This window comes from Marmota flaviventris, chromosome 6 (assembly GCF_047511675.1).
Source record: "Marmota flaviventris isolate mMarFla1 chromosome 6, mMarFla1.hap1, whole genome shotgun sequence".
In the NCBI taxonomy this organism is placed as follows: domain Eukaryota; kingdom Metazoa; phylum Chordata; class Mammalia; order Rodentia; family Sciuridae; genus Marmota; species Marmota flaviventris.
In genome coordinates this window covers 26,089,907-26,113,009 of record NC_092503.1, presented here as the reverse complement: position 1 = coordinate 26,113,009, position 23,103 = coordinate 26,089,907, and the positions used below count along the sequence as shown (strand labels likewise).

Here is a 23,103-nt window from a genome sequence, read left to right as displayed (position 1 = left end):
ATATAATTATTTATATATATATATAATTCAGTGGGTGCATAGAGTTATGTACCCATTACCATCATCTAATTCTCTTTTTTTCCCTTGCTATGTTGGAGGTTAAACTGGCATATGTTAGGCAAACACTCTACCACTGATACATCCCTAGCCCCAAGACCTAATTCTAGAACATTTCATCACCTCAAATATAATCCCATTAGCAGTCACTTGTCAACCCCTAAACACTTAAGATCATGGCAACCATTAATTTACTCTCAGTCTCTATACATTTTCCTTTCTAAACATTTTATATAAAAGGAATCATACAGTATGTAGTCTCTTGTTGCTGGCTGCTTTCACGTAGCATGCTTTCAAGGTTTTAAGGTTCATCCAGGTTGTTAAATTTCTTTTGATGGCTGAGGTATTCTATTATGTATATATACCACATTTTGTTTATTCATAGCTCAGTTACCTCTATATTGTAAAAGATGCTCATTTTTAGTTTTTATTTTGAGACAAGATCTTGCTAGGTTGCTGAGGCTGGCCTCAAAACTGTGAGTCTCCCAAGTCACTGGGAGTATACCATTGCCCAACTGATTTTAGTAATTTTTGACAGTCTAAATTCAAAGAATTTTGATTCACTTTTAATTTTTTTTTTTTTTTTAAGCAGGGTACTCAGGTTTGAAGCCAGCGCCCCAAGCATGCTAGGCAATTGTTCTACCACAGAGCTATACCCTTAGACCTCCACCTAGCTTTTTTGAGACACCTAGCTACACCAGTTCCTCAGGCTGACCTTGAACATATGTTCCTATTATATCAGCCTCCCCAGTAACTGGTATTACAGGTGTGTGGCAGCACACCCAGTTATAATTGGTCTTTTTAATATCCCTTTAAAAACAGAAAGTCTCAGGGAGGCCTATAGTATTCAGATAGTTTTCTAACCAGTTTTCTGTACTTAATGTATCATGAACATCTTTTCACAGAGGTAAATAATTATTACAAAAGAAAAAAAATTTAAAGGTTTCACAGTTAATACTTAAAGCTATTTTGACCAGAACCATTGGAAACTAATTAAGATAATTATTGTGGGAGTTGGGCTCGTTTTGTTTGTTTTTATTTGCGTGTGCGGTGGTGGTATTTGTCTTACAAATTTTTTTTTTTTACTTCTGTACAACTAAAACTGGCAATAAGAATTAAAATTTTCTAAGGATTTGCCGAAGATAAATATGACAGTAAGAAACCACCTTTCCCACCACCGGGCCTTAAAATTGATAGCTCATGTGAGACCGGGCAAGCGCTGATTCAGTAATCAAGTCCCTTCAGGGACGTGCAGTGACCCGCGGGATCCCACCCAAAAGTTTTCCCACCGCAGGCACCTTCGAGGCTGGAGAAGGAGCCTGGACTAAAGCCTGGCAGGACTGTCGCGGAGCGCGGCTTCAGGGTCCTCCAGTCCAAGGCTGGCGACCGAACACAGTGCTGGGCGGGGCCGCAGGCCCCGGAGGGGCGGGGTGGCGGGTCCGTGTTGTCGTCCCCTTGGAGATGGGGCTGTCCCACCAGTCTCCTGGGGCTGCGGGCTGCAGAGCTGGCTCTCGCTGTTCACTGCACGGTCCCAAGAGGAGACAGCCGCCACCGTGCTGGGCCTCTCTGCCACTTCCCCGAGGTAAAGCCCTGGGCCTCTTGGCCGCACTCTTTGCTCCGGGCCTCTCAGGGCACTAAGTTGGGGACGCCTTAGTTTCCCCTTGCAGCGCGGGAAAGACCCTGCGCAGGGCGGTGGCGGGGCGCTGCGCCCTCCCAGGACGGCTTTGCACACACTTCGCAGGTCAGATTTGAGTTGGGCGCTGGCGAGCAAAGGCTAACCTCCTCCAGGGCACTCGCGGAAATGAAGTAAAAAGTTCTTGAGCACTTTGGAAAACACTGATTTTCATAGGACTCCAAAATGGCACTCCAGCTCCCTTCCTCCTGGGGCCTATTCTCACCCTTTTTTTCCTACTTTGGGGTCCAAAAATGTGGAGAAGTGGGTGGAGGCACAGTGATGGGGAAATGCACAGAATCTACAGCGAATACAGTTTGTGGTTACAACAACTCTAAGTGTTGATATGATAAAGCTTGATGAATAGGACAAATTAAGCAGGGTACTGCTAAATATATCTTTTAAAAAATACTAAAGTGCTCATTAATAGATGTTACCACAGTTATCAGAACAGAACATCCTGACATCTGTAGTGAAGTTCAGTGCAATGAATTTCTGCGTTGTGAAGCCCATTCAATTCATTCAGGTCGTTTAATTGCATTCAAGTCTTTTCTGCAGGAACTTTTGTGCTCCTGGGAACTTCAAAAATGTTTTAAAAACAATAATTTCATTGACAAAGTAGAAGTCAGAGTCTTGAAAGTTCTAGAGCAAGAATATTACTTTTCCTGAATGAGTTTAAATCATGCAGTTACTTCTCGTTTGTTACAGTTTTCATTTTATAGCTTTAAACTTACAAATCAATGAGCCCATCCAGCATTCAAGAATACCAGCACAAATATGGCATTTCCTATCACCATTAATGCTATTGATGTCCAGATTTTCTCTAAACATACCATCACTTCCACTGTTTACTATTTACTTGTGTAATTAGTAAAAACATACTGATTTATGTTCAAAATAGGCCATGTTTTTACATGCTCTGAACGTAGTATATCTAACTTAACTGGAGCTTTCACTTTTGTTTTTCACTGATTACATTCACCTTTCTAGTACTACTTTTTTTTGGTACAGGGGATTGAACTCAGGGGCACACAACCACTGAGCCACATCCCCAGCCCTATTTTGTATTTTATTTAGAGACAGGGTCTCACTAAGTTGTTTAATACCTCGCTTTTTGCTGAGGCAGGCTTTGAATTCCCCATCCTCCAGCCTCAGCCTCCTGAGCCGCTGGGATTACAGGCTTGTGCCACCATGCCAGGAAGAAGGCATATTTTTAAGGAATTAAATTTTCGGTAATAAATGAATCATTGCACAACTTGCATGTGGGAATTGCAGAAGTAGGTAAATGTAAGTAACTCTGAACCAAGGAACACAGTTTTGTTATTAATTCTCTAAGCCACTTTGTCTACCATAATGGAGCAAGACCATCCTAATTTGCATTTCTCCAACTGTGTAACTAATCACACATGAAAACACAGTTCCTGACAACAGGGTTTTTCCCAGTGGTGGTTTAGCTCTTTGCATGGACTTATTGCCCAGCCATCTCATCCTTTACTCTGGCTTTGGTTGTTCTGAGAGAAAAAAGCAATCTTTTTTTTTTTTTGGGGGGGGGGGGGGGGTTGTTCTCTACTCCCATACGTTTGCTCAATGCAACACATCATCTCTGTTCAACACAATGAATGATTTCTCCCCACCAATATCAGGTTCTCCAATGGCCCCCAAAGTCCAGTGTTTTGTGCTCAATTCCAACACTGTCTATTTGGAGCTATCATCAGATCCCACAGGTTGAAGACCCAGCCCCATAAGACATGGTCAGCTTTCCATCACTATAACAGATACAAATCAAACTATAAAGGGAAATAGTTCATTTTGGGGCCACAATTTTGGAGGCTCTAGTCCATGAACAGTTGGGCCTTTTGCAAGGTAACACATCCTGGCTGGAGTAAAACTGTTCACCTCATGGCAGGGCAGCAAAAAAGAGAAAGAGGAAGAGGAGGGGGTTGGGGTCCCACAATCCTCTTTGAGGGAGTGTTCCCAGTGACCTAAAGACCTCCCACTAGGCCCTGTCCCAGAAAGTTCCACCATCTTTAAGCACCACCAGTAGAATGGCTCTGGGTAACAAGCCTTTGACAGAGGGGCTTTGTGGGCTTTTGACACATCAAGACTCAAACTATAGCAGATGCCAATCACAGGTGCCAGGTTGAAACCTGGGCTTCTGACTGACCCGGCTATATCAGGTTCCTGTGACCTCCTTCTCAGGTTTGATTAATTTGCTAGAAGCAGCTCACAGCAGTCTGGGAAATATTTTATGTACATTGACTTGTTTAAAGGATATTACCAAGGACACTGATGAATAGCCAGATGAAAGAGATGCATAGAGAAAGGTGTGTGGGAAAACATGCCACCCTCCAGACTCTTCCATGTGTTCAGCAATCCAAAGTCCCCCTCTTTTTTTTATGGAAGATTTATTATGTAGGCATGATAGATTACATCATTGGCAATGGATGACTGATGCAAACTTCATCCCCTCTTCCTTTCCTGGGTATCAGGGGGTGGAGTTAAAAGTTTCAACCCTCTAATCACATGGTTGGTTGTTCTGACAATGAGCCATATCTTGAGGGCTGTTCAGAAGCCCACCAATAATCAATTTATTAGAACAAAAGATGCTCCTATCACCCAGGAAATCACAAGAGATTTAGGAACTCTTTGTCAGGAACATAGCACAATCCAAATATTAGGACAAAAGATTCTCCCAACACCCTACCCATAAGAGTTTTAGGAGCTCTGTGTTGGGAATCCAGAACAAGGACCATATATATATTTATTTCTCATTATTTCATAATATTCCAGGTTGTCACACAACAGGCCTCTCCACCACCCTGAAGTGCTAACATCAACTGCCAAGTTTCTCATCAATATACCAGTTCTTAAGGATAGTCAGCCACAAAATAGAAATTGTATTTACAAATAAATCCATATCCAATTCAAATTATAGTAACACTCCAGGGAAAATCCAGTATAATTTTAAAATTTGGTAGTCAATTACTACCTATGAGACCCTGGATGGTTTTACTCTTCTGTAAATTCCAGGGTGGGTGTGAGGATTCAAAGAGCTAAGTGTATAGGGAAGAGGCTTACTAACAGTGCCAGTCGGACTAGCCTCTCTGGCAAGAATTAAGATGCGAAATACAGTGTTTATTATACTCTCTTCCCCATTTTTATATAATTACTCAGTTTATTTTATTACTATGTTTATTGGATCCCATTACAAATGAGAACAGCTACAGATTGGCGTTTCCTATTTTATTCCCTTCTTGCAACAAACTTTAGGAACATTTAGGGCTCTTTTTTTTTTTTAACAGATAGAGATAACAGAGTTACAGTTCAAAGCTGGAAACAGCTGCTCAGTGAGACAGTGAGATGGCACCCAGGACCATTTCCAGTAGTGAGGTACCGCTTTGCATAGGAAAAAGATCATTCTTAAGTGATAACGGAAAAAACTTCATGGTAGAGTATTTTGGCTTTTGGAAAAAGGACACATAAAAAAGATGAAAAGTGAATGAGAATATGATTTTGTATGTACACTTAGGTTTTGAGTCTCTCTTGGTATTAGAAGGTATTGGCAGTAGGACATGGTGGAGCATACCTGTAATCCCAGAGGTTTAGGAGGCTGAGGCAGGAGGATCTCGGGTATGAAGCCAGGCTCAGAAACTTCACAAGGCTGTAAGCAATCTAGAGAAGGGGCGGGGCTGAGGATGTGGCTCAGCTCACTGGCTAAACACCCTTGGATTCAATCCCTAATACCCCCCCCCCAAAAAAAAAAAAAAAAGAGAGAGAGAGGTATTGGCAACTTATTCGTGACTGCCATGTTGTAAACATAATTCTCAATAATGTTGTGAACTATGCTCCAGAATAAATTCTCATCTCAAATGAACACCTTAAAGTACTTCCCCTTTTTCTACTTTGCAGATGCCATGAAAGAATAACCTGTCGGATCTATATTCTAATTCAATTCTTAGCACATTTTACCATATAGCTAATTTAGCATAATAATGGAAATTATTCATAGGTTCACACAAGTTGGTAAATTTTCACAGTTGTCAAATCCTAATAATCAGTGAAGGAATGTTTTCTTATTAGTCACATGATTTTTAGTTCTTGAATTTGGAAAATTGATAGATGCACATTTTAGTCCTTTTTTTCTGCTACAACAAAATAACTGAGGCTGAGTAAGTTATAAAGAACAGAAATTTCTTTTTATCAGTTTTGGGGGCTGGGAAGTTCAAGATCAAAGTGTCTGCCATCTGAGCTGGCACTTGCTGCATTCTCTGGAGGGGAGGAATCTTCTGTTTTCACATGATGAGATACAGATGGGCAAGCAAATTGAATGCTATGTGAAGCCTCTTTCATAAGGGCTTTAATCCCATTCACAAATGGAGGGGAGCCCTTGTGAACTACTCATTTTAGTTGAGATATGAGGTGTCCCCCCAAAGCTGATGTTTAAAACAGTACAAGAAAGGTTAGAGGTGAAATATTTGTGTTCTGAGAACTTTAACCTAATCAGTACATTAATCCACTGATATGGATTAACTGGGGATAAGTGTAGGCAGGTAGGGAAGTGGGTCACTAGGATCATGCTTGTGGGGGTTTATATTTTGTTCTTGGTGAGCAGAGCTCTCTTTGCTTCCTGATTGCCATATCCTGAGCTGCTTTCCTCTACCATGCATTGCTGCCACGATGTTCTGCCTCACCTAGAGCCCAGAGCAATGGAGCTGGCTGTCTATGGACTGACATCTCTGAAACTGTGACCACCAAATAAACTTTTCCTCCTCTAAAATTGTTCTTGTCAAGTCTTTTGGTCACAGCAATGAAAAAGCTGACCAAAACAGAAAGTGATACCAGGAGTGGGTCATTGCTGCAACTAACCTGACCATATGGTTCAGAAGCCTTTGTAGCTGGTTTGTTGGGGGATGCATTTTGGATAGTTTAGAGAGGTAACTGGAAAAGCTTTAGAACAATGTAAGCAGAGCTTAATGGGTGATTCTAGTGGGAACTCAAATGACCAGAATCCTGATAGGACTATGAGCAGTAAAGACTGTGCTCATGAAGTTTCAGAAAAGTAGGAAATGCATTGGAAATTGGACCAGTGGCCATTCATGTTATATTGTGGCCCATGTCCTGAAATTTTCTGTGAAACTAAATTTAAGGGTGATGGACTCAGTAATCTGGAGGAGGAAATTTCAAGGCAGCACACATTCAGGGGTGGCATGGATATTGCTGGTGGCTTTTAGCCAAGTTTACTGTGATAATCAGGAGCAGAAAGCAACAAGAAAGATTTGAAAAACTTACAGTTTGGCCAGAAAAGTGCAAGTAAAGTTGAGGCTAAGGAAGGTGTGGTTATTAAAGGAATTATAGTACTAAAGTAATGCTAAATACTTTACCCAGAGACAGTAGAAAGATGGCTTAGGACATCTCATGAACTGGCAAGACCACACACATCTCAGGCTCAAGGGTGTAAAAGTAAAATTTCTTTGAGAAGAGACCATGGGAGCACCTGAGTGCACAGGGGCAAGGGAAAGGGGGCTGGGAAGTTGTTTCACCACGTTCGCCGCCCAGGCACTCAGAGGCTGCTGCAGCCGTGGTCCCTAAAGGGTTGACTACTATTCAAGATAGTGGCAAACTATGTAGTCAACCACATGGTGCTAGTTCCGCTGAAATGTAGGATGCTGGAGTTAGGGGGTCATGGAGGCTTCCACTAAGATGTCAAAGGAAGGCCTGGGAGGCCAGGCAAAGTGTAGCAGGGCTGGAGTCCCTGTGGGCTGCCCCCTAGAGGTTGATGGGTGAAAAAGTGAAAAGGAAGCCACAGCGCATTGGAGACCCTTAAGATTAAAGGATGCCAATAATGTGGGATGTCTGCTGAGAAAAGCTGTAGGAATTTAGCAGAAACAAGCTAAAAGAGAGGTCACATGGACTGTAACCAGGACGTAGGGGAAGAGCTACACAAGCCCTTTGGAGAGAACACAGCAATGCCATGTGCCCCAGATACTAGTCATGGGGCTTTAGGACTTGTTTGCCCAGCTGAGTGTGGTCTTGCTTTGGTCCCATACCTTCTTTCTGTGCCCCTGTTTCTCCCTTGTGGAATGAGAATGTTTACTCCATGCCATTATATATTGGACACATGTAACTTGCTTTTGGTTTTTACAGGGGTTCATACTGAAAGTTCACCTTGAGTTTCAGGAGACTTTGAACCTGGACTTTGGGTAACGCTGGAACTGTTAAAACAGTGGGGACTCTTGAGAATGGACTAAATATATTTTGCCTTGTGAAATGGCCATGAGTTTGGGGAGGAGGGTCAGGGGGCAGAATGTTATGGTTTAGACATGAGGTGTCCCCAAAAGCTCATGTGTAAGACAATGCAAGGAAGTTTAGAGGTGAAATAATTGGATTATAAGAGCTTTAAACTAATCAGTGCACTAATCCACTGATGTGGATTATCTGGGGATAACTGAGGCAGGTGAGCAGTGACTGGAGGAGGTGACTTGCTAGGGGCATGCATTTGGGGTTAATATTTTGTCACTGGTGAGCAGAGCTCTCTCTGCTTCCTGATTGCCATGTCTTAACTATTTTCCTCCACCATGATGTTCTGCCTCACCTTGGGCCCAGAGCAATGGAGTTGGCTGTCTGTAGACTGAGACCTCTAAATTGTGAGCACCAAATAAACTTTTCCTCCTCTAAAATTATTCTTTTCAGGTCTTTTGATCATAATTCCAAAAAAGCTGACTAAAACAGCTCTCCTCTTAAAGTCTCACCTCTTCTTATCATTTCCTTGGCTATTAAATTTTGATACCGCCTGTTATCAATGAAGAGCTCTGCTTCCCCACATGTTGAAGTTTGAACATTAGAGAAGCAAGCCAAGGCAAGCATATAAAGCAGGGTTTATTTTACAAGGGGTAACATAGACTTCTGCATTTCTCCCAGGAGAGAGAAGGGGGCCATAGCTGGTATCCTGGTATCCCTAGAAGCGAGATGGTCTGCCCTTTTTATATGTCCTAGGCTTCCTCTTTTCTCCTGCCCTCTTCCCCTTCCTTTCTCCTTCCTGCATATGTGACTAGGCCCAGGAATGCTTGGTGGGATGGCCAAAAGGTGGGAAACAGGAGGACTGAAGGGGGAAGGGCAGGATGGAGCAGCCAAGGACACATTAATTAACAATTTTATAGCTCCCTGTAGGAAGGGGCAATTCCTGGAACAGGTTACCTTAGCAACAGGTTGGGACAGAGGTAGGTTCTTGATATGGGTGGAGGAAAGGCTCTGAAGGAATTAACATTTTAATCCCTCAGGGGACAGTCTCCAACTTCCCAGGACCCATTCAAAATTGGCCTGATTCAATCTGACCTGACTCGATTTACCCAATTTACCCATCTATACTGACTGTCCATCTAATTCTGGCTTCAGTTTTAACACCTGACTTTTAAAGGAGACCCATTCAAACCATGAACATTTATTCACTTACTCATTCAGCAAATATGTGAGGCACCTACTCTATTGCAGACACTATGTGGCAGGCAGCTTCTAAAATAGCTCTCAATGACCTCAGACTTCCTTGTATTAATGCCCTTGTAAATTTTCTCCCCCTAAATATGTGCTGGACTTGCTTCTAATGCAAGCATTGGCATTTTGGGTAAAGTTCCAGATAATAAATAAATTTTTGGCTCTGTGGGTCATATGGTCTTTCTCCCCATTACTCTGTTCTGTTGTTGTAGTATAAAAACAACCATATAAGTAAATGGGATTGGCTGTTCCAATAATACTTGATTTAAAAATTAGGTAGTGGGCCACATATGTCTGTTAAACATGTTAGCTGCCCCCTGTTCTGACTAATTAAAATGATGGTGATGGTGCATCACTTCTGAAATTATATTACCCAAAGACTCCAGCTCCCATCTTGCCTGTCCTTTCTTGCTCTGTTGCTTGATCATTTGAACAGAAGTAAGCTGCCATTTTTGCCACATAATAGAGGATGCTGAGGCCTTGTTCCAGCAGATTGGGAAGACCTAGATCCTGCCAACAATCACTTAAATGTGTTTAGAAGGGAATCCTTCCCCAGGCCATCTTTGGGATAACTATAGCCCCTGCTGACTCCTAGACTATGAGAGATCCTGAGCTGGAAGGCCCCATTAAGCTGTGCCTATCCTCTTGATTCACAGGAACTCTGAGATAATCAATGTTTATTATTTTAAACCAGTGATTTGAGGGATAATTTGACAGCACTAGATAAACACTATGATAATCATATTAAATAATCAATACACACTATTATGGGATCCATATAACAATAAAAGAGGGAAAATGTTACACATTATCTCCTCTTGTAAATTCCCTGTGAACCTCAGTATGTCAATGCTTCCAAAACATCCCACATAAAAGAAACATGCTTAATTTTGTTCAATCATTTCCCAATCATATTCAGTCACAGATTCTGTTTTCTGGGGAAACACCTATTAATATCTATGGAACTACTTTTTGGAGAAATGTAAAATGCTAGAATAAGAAAAAAAATCCACTAATGAAGTAGCGATTACCAACATACCCCTTCCCTTTGAATTGAAATAGGTAGTCAGCAAAATTGTTATTTTATTTATATTTGTGGTACTAGGGATTGAACCCAGGGCCACTCCACCATTGAGCAACATCCACAGTCATTTTTATTTTTGATTTTTGAGACAGGGTTCTACTAACTTTCAGCTCATTATGGAACTTACTAACCCCTTAACACAGAGGATAATAACAATTTCAAGAATTTGCTAAGTAAAAATCCCTTCTGATAGCTCTGGGCGGGGGGTAGTTTCACATAACAAATAGGTATTTTATGAAACTCAGGATTTGTTTTGATTTAATGCTGATTCAGAAGAAGCCAAGGCAAGTATATAAAGCAGGGTTTATTTTACAAGGGGTAACATAGACTTCTGCATTTCTCCCAGGAGAGAGAAGGGGGCCATAGCTGGTATCCTGGTATCCCTAGAAGCGAGATGGTTTTTAATTTCTTTTAATTTCTCACCTCACCATGAAGTTTTTATTTGAACAACACATTTTTAAAAAAATTTTTCATTAGTTGCTCAAAACATTACAATGATTTTGACATATCATACATTTAACACATTATTTTTTAAATTGATTTTTTATATATGACAGTGGAATGCATTACAATTTATATTACACATATTCAGCACAATTTTTCATACTTCTGGTTGTATATAAAGTATATTCACATCAATTTGTGTCTTCATACATGTATTTTGGATAATGATGGCCATCACACTTCACCATCATTTCTAACCCCATGCCTCCTCTCTTCCCCTCCCACCCTTCTGCCCTATCTAGAGTTCATCTATTCCTCCCATGTTCCCCCTCTCTACCCCACTATGAATCAGTCTCCTTATATCAAAGAAAAATATTTGGCATTTGTTTTTTTGGGATTGGCTAACTTCACTTAGCATCATCTTCTCTAATTCCATCCATTCACCTGCAAATGCCATGATTTTATTCTCTTTTATTACTGAGTAATATTCCATTGTGTATATATGCCACATTTTTTTATCCATATGTCTACTGAAGGGCATCTAGGTTGTGAATAATACATTATTATAATGTATTAGCCAAGACACATCACCACCTTGTTTCACACATAAGGAAACTGAGGCTCAGATACTGAATTATTATAAAGCTTCAATTTTGAAAAGTTGGATCAAGGATTCAAATCAGTTACTCACTATATCATGCTGTCTTCCAATAACATTTCCAAAATTGTTCCTAATATGATGCATAGCTTTGAAATATGTTCACTTTTAAATGTGCTTCCCTCTCATTGAGTGGAGGTGCTGCAAATGTTAGTCTTATGCTGAAATTCTCCTGACTCCAATAAATTTCTTCAGCTATGCCAGGCACATTGCATTCTCTCTCTCCTTGGAACTGGTAGTAACAGAGGGTGGCTAGAAACATTTAAATTGCTTGAATCCTAGCTAGAATATCACTGACAAGTGGTAGGCCAACTTGAGCTTTACCATTCCAGGTAATGGGCACAGGACATAATCTCCTAGAGCCGCTGACCTGATTTTTCTTCCACTTAGACTGAGCCAAAATCATCTTCTCTGACATCATCCTTTGTTCATAATTTTGTCTTCTGGCGATTCACAAACTATGTGTAATTGATTATGTATATATGAAAAGCCTTTAGATAGTTGATGCTTGTCAGTGTAAGTGTGAGAAAGGGTCAAATTTCTTTCTTCCTTTTTAGACAGAAAATCTGTTTCCCCTAAATGGAAAACTCTACCTCTTGATTTGTCAACCAGTAAGTGTAACCCATGTTGTTTTGACACTTCTACTCCACTGCTATAGGTGTCACCCCCAAACTAATGCCACATCATCTTATTACTATGACTTCAAAGTAAGTTTCGATATCGGCAAACACTTCTTCCTCCCTTGTCCTTCATATTGTCTTGACAATTTGGGGCTCCTTATTAGATATACATGACACTAGAGTGTATTTTGACACATTATACATTCACGGAGTATAACTTTTTCTAATTAGGATCCCATTCTCGTGGTTGTACATGATGTGGAGTTTCACTGGTCATGTATTTATGTATGAACATAGGAAAATTATGTCTGATTCACTCTTCTATCTTTACTATTCCCAACCCCTCCCTTCCCTTCATTCCCCTTTGCCTAATCCAGTGAATTTCTACCCTGCCCCCATACTATTGTGTGTTAGCATCCACATGTCATAAAACATTCAGCCTTGCTTGTTGGGGATTGGCTTATTTCACTTAGCATGATAGTCTCCAGATCCATCCATTTATTAACAAAAGTTATAAATTCTTTTTATTCTACTGTGTATATATGCAACATTTTCTTTATCCATTCGTTTGTTCAAGGGCACCTAGGGTTGGTTCCATAGCTTAGCTATTGTGTATTTTGGGGCCCTTAAACTTCCATAAATATTTTAGAATCAGTTTTTTGAAATCACATATGCATACACATGTGCATGTGTGTGTGCGCACACCACATGCACACTCCACAGTAATATATTTTAGGACTGTTTTTACCAAGATTGCATTGAGTTGGTGGATCAATTTGAGAGAATTAATTTCTTCACTCTAATGAGTCCTCTAGGAACAAGCCATATCTCTCCATTTACTCCAAATATGTTGTTCAAAACAGGGTGCAGTGGCATACATGTATAATCACAGCTACTTGGGAGGCTGAGGCAAGAGGATTGCAAGCTGGAACCAGCCTCTGCAATTTAACAAGAACCTATCTCAAAATAAAATTATTAAAGAATGAGGTTGTAGCTCAGTGGTAAAGTTCCCTTGAATTCAATGCCTAGTCCCCTCCCCACCAAAAAAGTGTTGGGGATGTAGCTCATGGGTAGAGCACACTTAAGTTCAATCCCCAGTATCAAAAGGAAAAAAAAAAGATTTTTAATAAAGTTTAACAATTTTCTTTATAAAATTTATATTTCTTGAAGTTTTAAACTGAATCATTTTATACACTTATTGATCAAAATAGAGGATTTAGAAATATATGCCAATCATGAGTGTAGAGCTCAATGAATTATAAAGTGAGTGGACCTGGGTTCCCATCTGTAGATCAGTAGCAGCACCCAGAGTCACCTCTTATGCCCTCTCCTAAACATTACCCTCTTTCCACCCAAAACTAATCTCTATCTTAACTTTTACATTGTAATGCTAGAAGTTTGTATGGATGGATCCATATAAAATGAATTATTTTGCTCCTAGCTTCTTTTGTTTAATGTGATATGTGCATGATTTATCCAGGTCCTTCATTTTTTTTTTTTTTTTTTTTTTTGATGAACAGAGTTCTGTTACATGATTTAATTACAATATATTTATCCATTCAACTGTTGACTGATGCTTGGATTGTTTCTATTTTGGGGCTATCCAGTTTAGCTATAAATATTCTTGTTGATATATTTTAATCCAAATGTGTACCTTTTTCTGTTGGGGTAAGTAAATGCATATGTTCAACTTTATGAAATAATACCAAACAATTTTCCAAAGTACTTAATACCAATTTTCATTTTTACCAGCTGAAAGCTCTGCATGTTCACCAACGCATGGTTTGATCAGTCTATACTTGAAAACAATCATTCCAAATTTTAGCAGCATGAAACAGAAATCATTTATTTCCCACAATTCTATGGGTTGGCTGCCCTCAGCTGAGCAGTTCTTTCACTTCCTGTGTTGTTGGCTGGGGTGATTCATGTGGTGCATTAACTTAAGAGCTTGGTTGGAACTGAAATATCCAAGATGACTGCACTCATGCATCTAGCACTTGGGGATAGCTGAAACAGCTGGGGGGTAGTTTAGCCTCTCTCTCCCAGTGTGATCTCTCATCATTCAGAATCCAAGCCAGGATTTATTCACCTTGCAACTGTACAAAAATAGAAGCTGCAAGTCTTCTTAAGGCTGTACCTGGAAGTTATACATGATCACTTTCATGACATGTTATTGGTTACAATAAATCATTACGAGGGCTGATTTAAGGGGAGGGAGAGGAACAGACTCCACCTCCTGATGGGATAACTGATATGGAGGTACAGGAATGGGTGCAGTTTTTCCTGGCCCTACATAAGGAAACAAATTACCTTTTGCCTTCACATGCCTTTAGCGTACAGAATACATTTACTCTACCCTGAGACATTCAAAGTCTCATCCAATTATAGAATTAGGCTTGAAGGTCCAGTCTCTTGTGATCTGCATCAGATCCAACTGTAAATAACTCTCCTTGTCCACAATTCCTCCTGATCTGGAGACCTGTGAACTTAAAAAAACAAGTTATCTCTCTCCAGAGACACACAGATTACTATGGTGGCTTGGAGATTTTTATTTCAAACAATGTTGGTAGCTTTATTATAAGCTGATCATACTTTCAGCAGAACTACCCTCTTGACAATTTTATGGGTTTTGTATGTATCTAATTGTAATTATTTTCCTTCAACACAAGCTAAATCCAAAACTCCTTATGAGATAGGTTCTTCTCTGACTTGGGCTGTGAAACTGGGTATGTGGAACAAAAATGCTAAGATTCTTAGGAAATGTTTTTCACCCCTAAATGAGAGTTTATGAGGAATCAGCTGAAATTTTTTTAATAAGGAGTCTTACAACCACACCCTTCATTTGATCTTTGCCCCAAGGGGCTGGGGTTCCCCTTGGTGGAATGGGCTGACTGAGAAATAAAAGCTAGGAAAAATAGAATGGGAAAGAACCACAGGACACAGAAAATATTTTCAAAAGCAGGGGTGGGACAGACAAGCTGATACACGGATCGAGCTTTTATTCTATGGCAAAATGGAGCCTGCGCCTGATTTATATATATCGGGGGATATTGGAGGCCTTTCATAGAATGTTCTTTTCCAAAAAATGTTAAAGGTGGGCTGTCCAGTTCCCAACTGGTTTTGCCCATCTCTGGAGCCACCATCACAGAGATCTTCCTAGCGGAGCAAAGATAAAGGTCATATGCCTTGGGCAATCTATTGCATATGAGAGCCACCATAGTTCCGAAGGTTAAACCTAAAATCTTCCTGGCTTCTAGCCAAGAGAAGATCCTCATGTGTTTTTCACAAATGGCTCCCCACATAAGGCCATTTATTACTCTGAGATACTTTTGTCTGATGGAGACTGTGCTAGATAGTCTATTTCCACTAACATTTGCCCCACACTAAACAGATCTTTCAGGTTGGTTCATCTCTCTCCTACTAGACTTTACCATATGGAGCTCAATAATTCCATCAGCACTTCGTTTAATCAGCTTGGAATCTCTCTAGTCAGCCCTACATATTCATTGGTACCCTTTCTATCATCCACAATAACACAGGCAATTGTGTTACTAAACTGCTACAAAATGCAAGACTTCTTGTGGCTTATCCTTTCCTAGCAATTTGACTGCTCTCCTCAACTCCACTAAGCAGTCTCCTCACCACCCTTTCAGTTCCAATGGCAGTACCATGTGTTTCAATTATGGTAATAATTTACCCCTAATTTGTTGTTGTTGTTGTTTCTGATTAACAAAGTACCCCAAAATGTAGTATTGTAAAGCATTAGTGATCATTTCTGATGATTCTGAGGCCAGCAGGGCTGCTCTGGGCAGTTGTTCTACTCCATGTTTCACTGACTCATCTTTTCCACTACTCTGAGTGCCACCTTGGTCATAAATCAAGTGTCCATACATATATGGTCTGTTTCTGGACTCAATTATCTCTTCCATTGGTTTACTTGTCTATTCTTGTGCCAGTGTTTCATGTTTTTAGTTACACTAGTTTTATTTGTTTATTTATTTTTGCTTTATTTGCAAGGGTTGGGAGATTGAACTCATGGGTGCTTGGACACCCCTGTCCAAACTTGGATGCATCCCCTGTCCTTTTATTTTTATTTTATTTTATTTATTTGTTTTTTGAGACAGGATCTTGCTAAATTGTCAGGGCCTCACTGAGTTTCTGAGACTGACCTTGAACCTGTGCTCCTCCTGCCACTGCACCCAGTTTACACTAGCTTTATAATAAATAGGTCCTGATACTTTTGCAGAACGAGAACCTATGTGGAGCTGAAGCAACCATGGATGTCCTCTGTCACTGGTTCTTGAGACCATATTAGAAGGAATTTGGGCAAGATGCACATAATGGCAGGCATGAGTTTATTAGAAGGGACAGGAAAGGGGAAAGGGGGAAGCTCTCAAAGGAGAGAGTAGGTCCTATCAGAGAGGAGAGTGATGGCTCACCTCTCCTACTCTCCTATTTTTTGGGGGTTCCCAAGGAAGTTTCCAAAGAGTCTGCCCAGGTCTTCCTCTTGACTTTTGACTGATAGTAGGATTGCATCAGACTTTCAAGTCTCCAGTGCATATGGTATTACCTCATGAAGGGGAGATTTTACTATAAAATCTCAAGATCCAAGGCAACTCTGGGTCACCTTGATGACTGGTTCCAATTGGAATTTTTTTTTTTTTTTTACAGATTTAATGGTTAGGGGGTTTTACTTTTAATTATCTTGTCTCCTTCAGTCGTGGAATCTGGTCTGTATAAAGAAAGTCTCCCACTTCACGGTAACTTGTGTTCTTATCAGCAGGAAGGAGCCTTGGGGTCCCGCATTTCTCCTGCAGACAACAGGTCTTTTGCTGAGGAATGTAGTCTGTCTATTGGCTGAAGCCAGGAAGGGCTGCAGGTAAATTGTTTTTCAAAAGAAAACATGTGGGGGTTGGTCAGTACAGTGGGCCCAGTTTACAAAGTTACCCCTTTCCCTTTGTGTACACACAGTGTTATGCTCAAATTCAGGACCCCCAAAAGACCACCAGAGACCCAAGATCGATGTAAGCAGCAAAGAGGTGTTTATTGCGAGCTAGCTTGGTCCTCCACGCGCACACAGCAACTGGTGACGCTGAGAGGCCCTGAGCCCAGGGTTTGCAGCAGTTTTATACATTCTTTGGAGAAGGCAGGGACCCCCACATACATCATAGCATCTCTTAGCAAATCATCACACACCGAGGGAAAATCAAATAAGAGCTCTAAAACATGATTAGCACATTTACTGGCGGGAACAAGTTGGGTAGGGGTGATTGGTTACTACAAGAGGGGGATTCATTTGAATTGATTGGTTTAAGCTAAGAGGGGTGTTCGTGCTGAACTATGTGGTTTCCCAACACTGTAAACTACTGGGAGGGTCATCTGACATCCCAGCTATTTCCCTGTCTCATGCTGATTGGTGGCTGTTAGGGGGTTGCTATGGGTCCCCACCTAGCCTAAGTCAGGGACACCTGGCGCAGCAGATTTCATTTGTAGATAAACAATTTAGCAGGGTGGGAATGTGCCTAGGAGTGCTCTGTGGGTCTTTCCAAGGACAAAGGTCATGTCCCTTCCTTGGACAGGCTTTGCTCTGAGGTAGAGGCTGGTTTTTCAACAGAAGAAAGGTTGTGTGGGGACATAGTGATAAAGTGGTTATCCACAAGCTAGGAAGCCAACATTGATGGCATTTGATTTTGGACATCTAGCCTCCTGAACTGAGAGAAAATAAATTTCTGTTTTTTAAACCACTTGTTCTGTGGATTTTTTTTTTCTTTTTGGCAGACCCAGCAAACTAATATAGTACTCATTAAGCTGCACCTAGATTCTTGACCCTCAGGACTTTGAGGTTATAAATGCTTGTCATTTTGAGCTGTTAAACTTTGGAATCATTTGTTATGCAGCAATAGATGACTAATACATGAACCTAATTTCCCCCTTTATATCCTCTCTGACTTATGTCCCTAAAAGATGGGTAGGTAGGGTGTCCTGTTTGAATACTTCAAATTTTTGCTTTCCAAGGAAAGAAAAAGTCAGTCTTCCTAGCAGATAACAAACCATGCTTTGGGTTGGGGATATAGCTTAGTGTCAGAGCACTTGCTTAGCATTAGTCCTCAGGTTCTATCCCCTCAAAAAAAAAAAAAAATTATACCAATGTCTGAGTTATTAATAGCATTTTCTGAAACATATTCACTACTCTTCCATTTTCCGGCAAAGTAAAAAAGAACTTTTATTTAGGTTTAGATTTGTTTGCAAGTAGGTAAGGCCAGAATAATTGCAGTGATTAGGAATCCATGGACTCAGTGTATATTTATGTGGTTCATCCTCTGTGTGTATATTCATATACATATGCTTCCATGAACTATAATTTTATAAACAGTTTATACATACAAAGGGATTATTCTAATTCTAAAATATATGTTCTAATTCTAAAATTCCTACAGGGACAGCATTAATGTATTAAGTGTGTACAGTATAATTATACATTATAATTTTTCTTTCTTTCTTTTCTATTTTGTTTTCCAGTATTAGGATTGAATCCAGGGGCACTCTGACATTGAGATATATCTTTGGCCCATTTTATTTTTTATTTCAAGACAGGGTAAGTTTCCTGGCTAAGTTTCCCAGGCTGGCCTCAGACTTGCGATCCTCCTCCCTCAGCCTCCTATGTAGTTGAGATTACAGGGGTGTACCACTGTGCCTGCTGTATTGGATTTTTCTAAGTCGGCTTAAATTATACATTTATTGAAATGTACCTGTAGTTCCTAGTTTGCTGTGATGTCAGTTGGGGATTCTTCCTGGAAAACCCTGGAAATGGAGAGCTTGCAAACAAGGTTCAGTGCCTGGACACCTTTTAGCAACAAGTCACTAAATAGACAGGTGAGTTACATGGTGAGTTACAAATAGTGAGTCTTACGTTGTCATACTTTTAAAGAAAATCCTCTAAAGAATTTAGTTTTTGAGTCAGTTTAAACAAAAACAATTCTAGCTTTGTTGCAAGTCTCCCAATCTGCCTCCCATCTTATTCTGTGCTTCCAGAGTCAAAATAGAGATCCCCAGGACACCTGTGGTTTGCGGTAATGGGGAAGGAGAAGGAAAGAAGATGCTCTGGGTGGTGGTGGTGAGGGTGTGTGCGTGTATGTCTCACTGTGTCCTTAATACTCCTCTCTGGTGCCAACCATATGGTTCTATGTGGCCTGGCGATGCCCGTCCCTTGAACAGTAATTCAGGAAGAAGTCATCGAATGGTGGAGGGCAGTCTGCAAGGCATTAATGGAGCTAGCATAGTGGGTCCTCAGAGCTCACGTGGGCTCAACCTCTTTTACAAGGGAAGAATAGACTGGCTGGGATTAAAGCCTGACCTGTAATAAAGACAGTGAGTTTGTATATGCCTATCTAGCAAAGCTGGACTGGAACCCAGTTTTGGGGACACTGGTCTTTGGGAACACTGTCTTAGAGACACAACTAACAATAGCATTTTATAATAATTATTCATGGTCAGTTTCATGAGTGTTATGAAAATCCATGGCTGTGGATCAATAATTCATATCTACTTAAATGAATCTATTTTAGCAATGGAATGAGTGAGGCCTATATGTGTTTTCTTTCTTTCTTTTTTAATAATTAGAAAGTTATTTTTATTGGTTCTTTTTAGTTATACATGACAGTAGAATTGTTTTGATAAAATTACACATGCATTTTTATATCTTATTCTAATCAGGACCCCATTCTTCTGGGTATATACAATGATGAATTTGCTAAGTTTTTTTAATTTATATATATGTATATATATATGTGTGTGTGTGTGTGAAAATTATGTCCGATTCATTTTACTGTCTCCTATTCCTATCCCCTTCCCTTCCCTACATTCCGCTTTGTCTAATGTACTGAACTTCTCTTCTTCTCACGCTCCCTTATTTATGTGGTTTGGCTTCTACATATCAACAAAAATATTCAACCTTTGATTTTGGGGGATTGGCTTATTTCACTTAGCATCATAGCCTCCAGATTCATCCATTTACTAATAAATGTCATAAAGTTATCCTTTATGGCTGAGTAATACTTCATTGTGTCTATGTACCACATTTTCTTTATCCATTCACCTGTTGAAGGGCACCAAGTTTGGCTCCATAGCTTAGCTATTATGAATTGTGATGCTATAAACATTGATGTGGCTGTGTTATTGTGGGATGCTGATTTTAAATCATTTGGATATATGCTGAGGAGTGGGATAAATGGGTCAAAGGATGATTTAATTCCTAATTTTAAAGGAATTTTTAAACTGCTTTCCAGAGTAGTTGCACCAATTTGCTGTCCTACCAACAATGTATGAGTGTACCCTTTTTTTCCATATCCTCGCCAACATTTATTGTTGCTTATATTTTTTGGTAGTTGCCATTCTGATTGGAGTGAGATGAAATCTCAGTGTAGTTTTGATTTGCTTTTCTCTAATTGCTAGAGATACTGCACATTTTTTTTTTTCATATATGTGTTTTCAAGACAAAAACGTGTGGAATCTGTTTCCCTGGGTCATGGTAGTCTAGGTTAAAAACAAGAGCCAGTTCACACTACCTTTTTGTTTTCCCTCCTTCTCTGTAATTACATCCCCACCACCCTTCCCAGCAGCCTACCCAACAAGCCCAGGCTCCTCTTATCCCTGGATAAAAACAGTTTAAGCCGAAAGGAGAGACCCCTACACATTCATGAAAGCACCCTGTGAATTGTAAAGTGCTATGCAAATATTAGCTGGGAGGTTGTTAGTGGATCATCTGAAGATTGCTTAGCAACTAAGAATGTATATAAAGGTACAGTAAAATATCATTTTCCCCCCTTACAGCTCTTTCAGGAAAGAGTTGCTTTGATAAGTCATTGGTTTGACCTCTGGACCAACAAACAACGTCAAGAATTCTTATTCACAATTCTTTTACGATGCACTAAATCACAATTAAGGTAAATTGGTTGCTTAATGATGTAATTACCATTGGTCCTTAAAGAAAACAAAACATTGTAAAATGTGTATATAACCTTTACGAGTCTTTTTTTCTCTATTAAAAAATCACACAATTAATACTTGAAGGTTTATCTACAGACTCTTCAAATGCTTGTTTCCTCCTTGAGGCTGCAACGAAGCCATGGTGGGGGGGTATGAACACCATCACACCATTATGAAGCTGTTTTGTTTTTGCAAAATTTGTTAGTGGCTTCAGCCAGTGAATTTTTAATATGTTCTTGGATTATTAAATTTTCCTTGGAAGTGTCATACAGGCAGGATAGCTGGTACACAGCTAGACACTTGTAAATGATTATTAAATGATGGATCTGAAATATACATGAGCACGGACAATGGCAGTGACATAAAGGGATGTGGCCGAAGTAGACAGCAATGGACAGTGGTGGCCAATGGGTCCCGCCCCTACTCTTCCCCTTCCCTGGTGTTCTATCTGTAATTTACTTTCAAATAACGCAGCATAGACAGCATTACATTTGTTAGTTGAAATGATACCCAGGGGCAGCTAGTGTTCTGATTGGGAATTAATACTCTAGGGGTCATTAGTTCTTTCTAGGTTGGAAGGGTCCCAATGCTTTAGTTATTATTAGAGCAAATATCAGACCTCTGTTGTATGGGCAACCAATGCCTTGTTAACTGTGTTAGACATAGACTCTCGTGAAATTGGGGATATTCAAGTGGTATGGACTGACGGAAATACAGGAGAGAGGAGGATATTTATATACTTCAGTGCACTTGGACCTGAGCGAAGACTCCAGCTGGGCCAGTGAAAAGTTGTGTGTGTGGTTTCCCAGGCTTCATCCCCAAATAAATGACCTTGGGTCAGTCTTGGGTTACTAGAGTAACAATAGGATGCTGTTGGTAGAACACTGTTCTTTCTCAATTGGATGAAACTCTCACCCAGCAGATAGAAGCTTCATCAAGCCTGCACAGGGGACTCTACAAGTGGTTTATATTTATTTATTAAGGTCTGTTTAGTGAAACCCTAGGAATGGCATCATTTGGTGTTAGTTGCTTTCCATATAACCTAGTGGTGAGGCTAACCTTCTGGTTCTTAGGCAGCTACCAAAAAGTATCTGAGAGTTGTTCATGACCAAACTGGCTTGTTTCAGTTTGCAACCTGCCTCCCCCTATGTTTTTCCACTTTCCCTGCCTATCTCACTTGATCAGCCATTTCTCTTCTCTTCTCATTTGTCAGCTTCTCCTGCATCTGCAGGTGCAAAACAGGTTGTGAACTGACTCACCCTGACCAGTCAACTGGAAGGAGACAAACACCTTCCTGGCTCTGCTGAACCAGGCTGTGGACAGGCTACAGCGAAATGGGCTCTTTAGTTCATGCGTAGAAATCAGGGGAAGGGACATTTATGACAGTCATTTGCTATGTTTACTTTTACTCAAACTTTACTGCTTTCAAGATAAGAAAATAATAGGTGGAACCCCATATTAGTAATTGCTGTGTGCATTACGTTCTTGTCTCACGTATCATAAACCAAGCAATCTCAGTTGTAACCACTGGGGGTCATTAGAGCTCTTGTGGTATATTTTGAGACTGCTGAACTTCAGGCCTGACATTTTGTCTCTGGAAATTGCATCTTTTTTCTAGTACCCGAATTCTTAACTTTCTGTGGGAAAAGAATGTGGAACTAACCTGTTCAGTGAAATTACTTTTGTTTGTCTGGTGGCAGCTGTGTTTTCCACAGAGAGCAGTATGTGCTAAATAGCTCTATGCAGCTGATTTCAGGGAAACTTGTTCATATGTGTCTAGTGTCTAGATTTGGCATTCAGAACTCACCTTTAATTTGTGTTAATGGTTTTTGTTGTTAAGCATCAATCAGTTCCTTCTGCAAAGCCTGGTCAAGTCTTTTTTACACTTCTTCTTTCCCATTGATTTCTGTCACACTGCATGTTGGTGGTCTAACCTAGTGTCAGCTGTGCTCAATTTCAGTTAAATATAGAAGCCAAACACACACACACACACACACACACACACACACACTTTTTAAAAAAAATTTTTAGTTGTAGTTGGACACAATACCTTTATTTTATTTACTTATTTTTATGTGGTGCTGAGGATCGAATC

General features: G+C 40.2%; 1 protein-coding gene across 1 annotated transcript in view; it reads left to right on the top strand.

The window, feature by feature from the left end:
- The first annotated feature begins 1,560 nt into the window (after window positions 1-1,560).
- The window catches only part of Ect2l (epithelial cell transforming 2 like), a 91,410-nt gene continuing 69,867 nt past the window's right edge, over window positions 1,561-23,103 (top strand). The window contains exons 1-5 of the mRNA XM_071613871.1: window positions 1,561-1,639; window positions 16,807-16,902; window positions 18,543-18,618; window positions 18,779-18,896; window positions 20,853-20,965. Of these exons, the coding sequence (XP_071469972.1) occupies window positions 18,795-18,896; window positions 20,853-20,965 (215 nt within the window). The 5' untranslated portion in view covers window positions 1,561-1,639; window positions 16,807-16,902; window positions 18,543-18,618; window positions 18,779-18,794. The remainder of the gene's footprint in view (window positions 1,640-16,806; window positions 16,903-18,542; window positions 18,619-18,778; window positions 18,897-20,852; window positions 20,966-23,103) is intronic.